The 8,585-nt window shown below is 52.7% G+C and overlaps 1 protein-coding gene across 1 annotated transcript in view; it reads left to right on the top strand.

The window, feature by feature from the left end:
* Positions 1–8,177: 8,177 nt before the first annotated feature.
* Positions 8,178–8,585, top strand: part of CXXC11 (CXXC finger protein 11) — a 5,087-nt gene continuing 4,679 nt past the window's right edge. Inside the window, exon 1 of the mRNA XM_006875239.1 lies at positions 8,178–8,335. Coding sequence (XP_006875301.1) covers positions 8,178–8,335 — 158 coding nt within the window. The remainder of the gene's footprint in view (positions 8,336–8,585) is intronic.

Raw genomic sequence — 8,585 nt, forward strand, 5'->3', positions numbered from 1 at the left:
GGAGACATGGAGAGAGACAAGGAGACAAGGAGAGACACAGAGACAATGAGAGATGCAGAGAAGGAGAAGGATGGAGAGAAGGAACCAGCAATGGCAGTGCTGCACTTGTAACCCCCCACCCCTCAGAGTGGGGCCTGGGACTTTTGCAGTTTTTTTTCTTTGCTTGTTTATTTTTGCCTTTTTTCATTTGTCACTTGAGTTGTCCTCTTGAGGACCTAAGGCTAGGGGTTATGGGTGCAGGGTCTTCTGTTCCCAGTCCTGGCGCCCAGGCCTCTAGTCACTGCAGCCTGGGGAGGGAGGTTACTCTCTCTGGACTCAGGTTCCCAGGATGCTGCAGGGAAAGACAGTGGGGTCAGCTGGGGGCATGCACCACACCTCTACTCTGCCCCACATGCATCTGGGCTGTTGTACCCTCTGACGTTCCTGTGGTCTTAGGGTTTGATCCCTGGCCAGGACCCTACCTCCCAGACCCCAGCCAGGTAAGTAGGAGCAATAGGTGGGCGTGGGCGGATCCTGCTTACAGCATTGGCCATCCCCACCCCCAACTCCCTTTAGGGGACATCTAAGTTGCTGGCAGTCCAGAGGCCAGACATTTGTTCTGAAGAACATTCTGGGGAGGATAGTTCTCCTTTAGCCTGCAAGCCTCCAGGGCTGGCTTTCAGCGGCCCCACATGGGCTCCCAGGAGTGGCCGCCATCCAGACCTGCCCACTCCCAAGGGCCTCCTGACGGCCCCCTCCTTCCCCTTCCTCCCGCGGCGCTTGGAACAGTGAGCAAGTGGGGTGGGGGTAGGGATGGGGCGCGGGTGGGGGCTGGGCCTGCAGGCGCGCCCCAACTCCTACGCCTGGCTGTCCTAAGTACTGTGACACCGCCGCCCTCGCCCTCTCGGGGCCCAGCGAGGCCCAGGTGAGATGATTTGATCATCTGCTCGCGGTCCGCAGCGGAAAGCACGAAACTGCCGCTATTAGTGACTAGGCGCGTGCGTGCGCCTCTGGCTCAGACCACGACGCCGCCCCAGCCCGCAGACTCTCGGGCGCACGCAGCTGCGCAGGAAAGGCACCACAGCCACGAAGAAACGGTGGAAAAAGTTCATCAAAGAGTCTACAGCAGGCGCCCGGGAGGAAGCGGGGGATCGTTAATTTATGAACAAAGGGCCACTTGCCGGGCTAGGCTATGTGGGCACAGTAGGGGAGGCGCCCCAGCAGGGGCGGGGACCTTAGAGGGGAGTCTGTGCTGGGCCTGGGACCTTGGGGACCTGCAGGCTGCTGGCTACCTAGAGCAGGGCTGGTCTTATGAAGGGAGAGGCCACGCTGACTCGTTTCTTGGCAACCTCACCCCCTCCTTTCACAGAGCTTTAGAGACAGGTCAGGGTGAGGATGGGGACAGGTCAGAGGTTCCCAGGCTGGGTTCGGAAAGGGAAAAGAGGAACCCCTCCCCCACACACTTTCCATCTTTTGTGTGTAATGTCTGCTCTGTCCTCCCAGGGGGGCCGGGGGCAGCTGCAACTAAGGGTCACTGCCGGCTTGCAGGGGACTGGTCCACGGGGCCACGGGGAGAAATGCCTGGATACTATGAATCCTGTCTCTCCCCTCCATTCTCCCTCCTCCTTCTCCGCGCAGAGCAGAGCGAGGAGGCGCTCAGACTGGGCCCCGACGCCATCTCCCGGCACCTGCCGCCTACAGGGCTGGACCCTCCCCTCGGAGACAGTCTGGGGCGGGACTGGGGCGGGGCTGGGGCGGGGCTGGGGCGGGGCTCGATCCTGAGGGCGGAGCCCGTGATAGTGGGTGGGGACGGAGGTCAACGTCTTCAGCATGAGTGGGTGGGACAATCGAAATTCCAAGGACTGGGACCGTGGAGCTGGCAGGCGGATGGGGGGGGGGGGTGCTTCTGGGTGGCTCCTCCCCAGCTGGAACTCTCCGGACCTCTGCCTAGCATCCTGACCCCCTCACGTCGGATTTGTAACCCCCCCTCCAGTTATTGTTGTTGTTGTTGTTAAGTGCCATTGAGTCGGTTCCGACCCATAGCGACCCTGCATAGGGTTTCCGAGGAGCATCTGGTGAGCTTGAACCGCCGACCTTGCAGTTCCAACGACTTTGCGTCTGGCGCATTAACCCACAGAGCCATGCAGGGAAATAACTGGGGCTGCAGAACAGGGAGGGGGTGAGGGCGCTGGGCTGTGGTGGATAGGTCAGGTTCCTGGTCTCAGCGATGGGGGTGAGCTCAGGGAACCCGATCCCTTCCTGGGGTGCTTCTTGGACAGGCTGGAGGGTCTGCGGCTATCTGAACCGCTTCCTGAGGAAGTCCGCCCAGACCTAGCCCCACCTCTTCAGCAGCCGCGGGTAAACCTGGGATGTGGGGTCTTCAGATAAACAATAAATATTGCCTTTTTAAACCGAGTATGGTCTGTTTATAATAGAGCCCCATGCCTTAGTAACGAGTAGTGGAGAAGACCCAGTTCCCCCCCCCCCCCCATGGAAACATTTTACAAAAGTACAGTGTAGCATCGCCATCAAGATTGTGCTCAGTTCGCGGTTCACTTGAATGTGTGACTTTACTAAAGTCTCACTTCATCCCCTGTGCCCATGGCAGAGTCAGCTAGCCAACATCCCATCTCCACAAGAGTTCCTCGTGCTGCCCTTGTTACGGGTGGAATTGTAGCCCCCAAAGAAGAGACGGCCAAGTGTTCACCCCTGGACTGTGCACCTGACCATGTTTGTAAATAGGATCACACTGGAGTAGGGGCGTCCTGATCTTCTTATTCAAGAGAAGAGACACAAAAGGGAACGCTAACCATGGGACCAAGAAGGCAGAGACTGAAGGAGCTAGAGACAGGCATGAAGCACTCTCCCTCTGAGCCTCAGAAGGAACTGACAAGGTGACACTCTGATTGGAACCTTCAGCTTCCAGACTGTGATGTGATACGTTTCTTCTAAGACCCCCAGTTTGCGGTGACCCTAGGAGACCTCCCACCCCACCCCAGCCCTTAGCAACCATGAATCTGTCCCTCTAACTTGATCATTTCAGAAACGTCATACTCATGGAACTCTGCCTTTCTCTCGTAGTGCAGTGGTTATGAATCAGGCTGCGAACCTTAAGGTCAGCAGTTCGAAACTACCAGCTGTTCCACGGGAGAAAGATGGGGCTTTCTGCTCCCTTAAAGATTTACAGCCTCGGAAACCCTGTACAGGCTCGCTATGGGTCGGAACCGACTCCACAGCATATAACAACAACAACAACAACAGCAACATTGTCTCGCAATCCAGGGCCCTGAGGCCCTTCCCCACAGTCTGTCTGTTAACCGTGGTGTGTGGTGTGGACACCTGGAAGGACATCTAGGCTAGCGCCAGTTTGGGGGTGCTTCTGTGATTGCTGGTGTGCGGGAGTCGGTGTGGACTCTGAAGTTAGGTTCCATTTCCCTATTTCTCACAGTGTGCTTGGCCCTCTGTTCCCTGGAAGCCACTCTGAGAGCCACACTGAGTGGCCATCTGCTTCTTGTGGGGCCGAGTCTGCGAAGGAAGGAGGAAGATGGGGCCCAGAGGTTCTTTCCAGGGCAGTGCATCTGAGACGTGGTGAGGTCAGGGGGCTGGGCACTTCCTGGGGCAGGCCTGGGGCATCTTCCCATAGACTTGCTCACATCCTGTTCTGGTTTCCAAGGTTTTGGCCTGGAGGTACAGGGCTAGAAGCACTACAGGGCTCAGGTGGAAAGCGGGGGAGAGGGGGTGCCCCGAGCTCTCCTGAGGCATGGAGCGCAGAGAGGGGATGTGTCCCTGACTCAGGAAGCAAGGGAGTCATGTGAACCACCTTCTGTGGGCAGGCAGGCGGGTGGGTGCCAGTAAGACCCACCCAAGTTGAGGAGAAGGGCCATGTCATGGGCAAATGCTGCTGGCCGGGAGGCAGTGGGACACGCCAGCCCAGCTCACAGCTATTTCTGAGGTTGGAACAGGAAATGGTTAATAGTGTTTGCAAATAAAAACTTTCTGTTCTGTCCTGTTTTTGCAACATTTCCCAGAAGTTAGAAAGAGCGCCTAATTTGTTCAATTTAAGAACTTAAAAAAAAAAAAAGTGAAATATTTCCACAATTGATTATAAACAAACATAAAGACGATTGGGTTTTAGGGTGCTTTCTTAAGGTAGTGGGGTCCTAGGTGATGTCTACTTTTCACCCCCACATCTAAAGGAGCCTCAGTAGTGTAGTGGTTCATACAATGGACTGCTAACCACAAGGTCAGCAGTTTGAATCCACCAGTGGTTCTGTGGGAGAAAGAGGTTTTCTGATCCCCCTCAGATTTAAAGCTTCAGAAACCTTTTGTTGTCTGTTGTTAAGTGCTGTTGAGTCAGTTCCAACCCACAGGGACCCTGTATAGGGGTGTCTAAGGAGCAGCTGGTGAGCTTGAGACATCGACCTTGGGGTTCAAACCAGCTTTGCAGTCCAGAGTATTAACCCACAATGCCACACCAGGACTCCTTCAGAAACCCATACAGGGTCGCTATAAATCATAATCGACTTGACAGCATGAGCCCCCCTCCCCTCCCAACACACATCTAAACTTTATGGAAGGTTGTCAATAGCTTAAATGTGAGTATGTCTTTAAAACAGACAAATGCGTGTGTATGTGTGTACATGTATGTTGTTAAATTGTTAAGTGCTGTGGAGTCAGGTCCGACTCATAGCGACCCTGTTTAGGGTTTCTGAGACTTTAAATCTTTGAGGGAGTAGAAAACTTCATCTTTCTCCCACTGAGCGGCTGGTGGGCTTGAACCATGGACTTTGTGGTTTGAAGTCTAGTGCTTATCGTATGGAGTCACTGTGCTTCCTCAATAGGGCATATACAAGGGGCCTTCAAAAAGTTTGTGGACATTTGCCGTTATCTTTTCATTTCATTTTTCATAAACTTTTTGAGGTTCCCTCATGCATGTATATCTATGTATGAATACATGTGTATATATACCTGTTTATGTGTGTAACTTTGTATACCTGGGTATGTGTATGCATGTATGAGTATGTGTGTTTATGTATAAATATGCACATGTGTCCTGGGCTTGTGTGTGAATGTGGTATATGTGTATATATGTATCTATGTATCTAAATGCACATGCATCTGAATGTGATATGTAAGTACATGTGTGTGTAAGCATGGTATATGTGTATATATGGTCTGTATGCATGCATTTGTATGTATCTAAATGCACCTGTGTCTGAGTGTGGTATGTGTATATGTGTGAGTGTGCATACTTCTGAATGTGGTATGTGTTTCTGTGTCTATGTGTATCTAAATGCACATGTGTCTGCATGTGGGCATGGCTGTGAATGCATCATAGTGTGAGTGGACTGAACTCTTACACCGGTACAGTGGTTTTCTGGGGCTCCTTCCTGCCTGTTGGCTGAGTTAGTCACTGGTGCAGTCTGAGCTGGGTGGACGCCATCTGCCCCTATGGGAGGCAGGGCACCACTGGCCCTCACGGTGAATATGGAGCTTTCCTCCTGCCTCATGTGTGCATCATCCCTGCCTCTTGCACATTCAGTAACTGCCTGGGGGCCATGCTGCTACACTCCTACTGTCCTCTCTCTGGTCATCTGACACTGGTCTCTGTGGCTCTTGCTGTCTTCCTGAGGCAGTTGTCCCAGGTGTGACCTTCCTATCACTAGAGATTGGGGTGCAACCCAAACTACTTATTTTGAGGCAGTGGACTGGCCAGGCACTACTGGGCATCCTGGTGTGGCACTGTAGGATAATCACTTGACCGTAAGGTTAATTTGAATCACAAGGCTGGCAGTTCAAATTCACCAGCCGCTCCTGGGAAACCCCAGGGTTTCTTTGAGTCAGAATGGACTTGACTGCACTTAACAACAATGACAACTCCTATTGAGTGTGGAGGGGAGCTTCCCGGGAAAGAAACATCCCCAGAGTGCCTTGTGTGGGTATTACCACCTGGCAGAGAGCTTCGGACGTGGGCACATACCTTTCTTCTGTGCCGGGGATCAGCTCCTGTTGGCCAGTGGGTCACGGGTCTGGGGAGGGGGCCCTTTGTTCCTGCCAGAGCCATGTCACTCTGCAGCCCAGGGAGGATGCTGGCCCCATTCGGACTCATAGTGACCCACGTGCTTAGAGGTCAGCTGTGCTCATAGAATTGTCAGGGGCTGATGTTCTGGAAGTAGATTGCCAGACCTTTCTTTTGAGGTGCCTCCAGGTGGGCTCAAACCTCAACCTTTCAGTTAGCAGCTGAGTGCAGTCACTGTTTGCACACCTGGCAACTAGCTTGCTGCTTTTCCCGCCTGGGAGAGAGAGGTGTTCCTTCCCAACCTCTCTGCAGCCATTTGGATAAAGGTGAAGGTGGATGTGCCTCTGCTGGTCCCTGAACCTGTGTGTGCACCACTCAGGTGGTGATTTGTCGCCACGATCCCACTCTTGGCATCTCAGTGGCCAGACCAAGAGCTGACCCTCTCCACCTGCCAGTCCCAGAAGGCATGTTGTACTTCTGCTGAGAGCTGTCCAGTGGGAAGGACACTCTGGGCCCCACCTTCTGCTATGAAGAAGTTAAGTGTATGTGATGGCCCTGCCCGCTCAAGACCTCCTCCCGAGCAGGCTTAATCACTGTGTACCCTCAGAGCCTTCCTCAGTTTAGCATTTTCATTGAAGAATAAGGATGTTGCACCGTCTGACCTTGCAAGCCCCGTGCTACTTGTCCTTTCTCAAGCCCCTTTGAATCTGGCTGAAACATTGGCTGAGTCTTTTTTCTGAGTTCTTTGTTTATCATTGGGCCCTGGCAAAGTCCTGCTGCCTACAACAGGGGGAGCCAGACTTAGATATATGGAATGCAGAACCCAAGATTCCATTTGCCTAGCGCTCAAAGCCAGCAAGATGAAAGCGAACATTTAGGGACACATCTTAGAAAACCCAGGAAGAGAAGCATGGGAGAGCTCACCTGTGGGGCTGGCAGTGTGCTGACGTTGGGGAGGAGTGAGGGGAGAGCTTTGGAAACTGGCGAGGTTCTCCTCCTAGGTGGTGGTGATCTAGTAATTTATAATAATTTGCTAAGCCATAGGCTTGTCATTTAGACATTTGCACGCAAACGTGTTTTTTTAATGAATAAAACGTTTGAAGACAATTAAACCCCACGGGAATAGTTTCAACAAAGCACAGCTTTGTTTGTAACAGCAAGAATTAACTCTTTGTGGTTCAGCAATGAGTCACACCAAACCCTTTCCGTCAAGTTTGTTGTGACCCCCTAGAGACCCCGTGTGTTATAAAGTACAACTGTTCCATCTTCATGAAAGTATATTTCCAGGTTTTTCTTCCACGGTCCTGCTGGGTGGCTTGAACTGTCTGTTAGCCTTTAGATTAGTGCTAAACCATTTAGCACCACCCAAGGGTTCCCTTCAGCAGTAGAGACAGGGTAAAGAAATTGCCTAGCATCTTGTTAGTTTGCTGTGAGGCTGGCAGCTATACCACTGATATTCCTGACATACCAGCAGGATCCCTGAAGGTGATGAAGCACAGTCGCCAACAGAAGACAGATGAAGAGGAAAGGTTTGGTAATCTACTTCCAAAATGTAGCCAGTGAAGATCCTCTGGTCACAACTGAGCACTGTCCAACAGTGTGCTGGAAGATGAGTCCCCTTGGTAGCAGACACTCAGAAAACACAGTGGCAACTAACATGGGCTCCAACACTTGTGAACAGGGGTGCAGACTGAGGGACAAGAAACAACCACAGGTGTCAGCTATTTAAGAAGGGCTGGCTGACTCCTTTTCAGCACAGAACACTGTTCACTGCCTGCTATCCATGAAAAGAACAGGTTACCAGGTAATGCTTTTTGTATGATCTCCTATTGTGAAAACAAATCTGAACATATATGTGGAGCATGTATGTGTGAACACGATTGATGGGTGGGGCACCAGGAATGACTAGATTGTACATTCTTCTGATTTTAAATGATTTAGTTCTGCTTTTTCCAATGACGAAAATGAGTTGCTTGCGTCATTAAAAGTATTTGAAATGATAAAAGAAAAGACCTGGGCTTCGTTTCCTGGAGACAAACCTGGTTGCCATGGAGATGCTGCTGGGTCCAGGCAGCCCATTGGCCGGTGCTGCGATGCTCAGTGCTCGTGATGTGAGAGATTTCTTGTAGCCCCCGGACCCTGGCCGCCGTCACACCGCACTGCGGAGCCCAGCGCCAGCATGGACAGACCTGGAGCCGACGTGTGGGCCACAACCTTCCGACAACTGATGACCGAGACCAAGCCCCAGGACACCTGGGTGCTGCTCCCCGAGGGTAACCTGGTGGCCGGCCGCCTGGACCACGGCTGCTCTCAGTACAGGCTGAAGGGACTCGCGAGGTAAGCTGGCCTGCGGGGTGCTTCTGTGGGATCCTGAGTGGAGGAGGGGGAAGGGTTGTTTGGTCGAAGCCCCACTAGTGGCCTGAGCCCAGGTGACCAGGAGAAGGTGGGTGTGAACCCAACAGGTAGGTGCGATTAGGAGCAGGTGGGTGTGTCCTGGAGTGGGTGGGTGTGTCCTAGAGCAGGTGGGTGTGTCCTGGAGTGGGTGGGTGTGTCCTGGAGCAGGTAGGTGTGTCCTGGAGTGGGTGGG

This window comes from Chrysochloris asiatica, unplaced genomic scaffold (genome assembly GCF_000296735.1).
Source record: "Chrysochloris asiatica unplaced genomic scaffold, ChrAsi1.0 scaffold00314, whole genome shotgun sequence".
NCBI classification, from domain to species: domain Eukaryota; kingdom Metazoa; phylum Chordata; class Mammalia; order Afrosoricida; family Chrysochloridae; genus Chrysochloris; species Chrysochloris asiatica.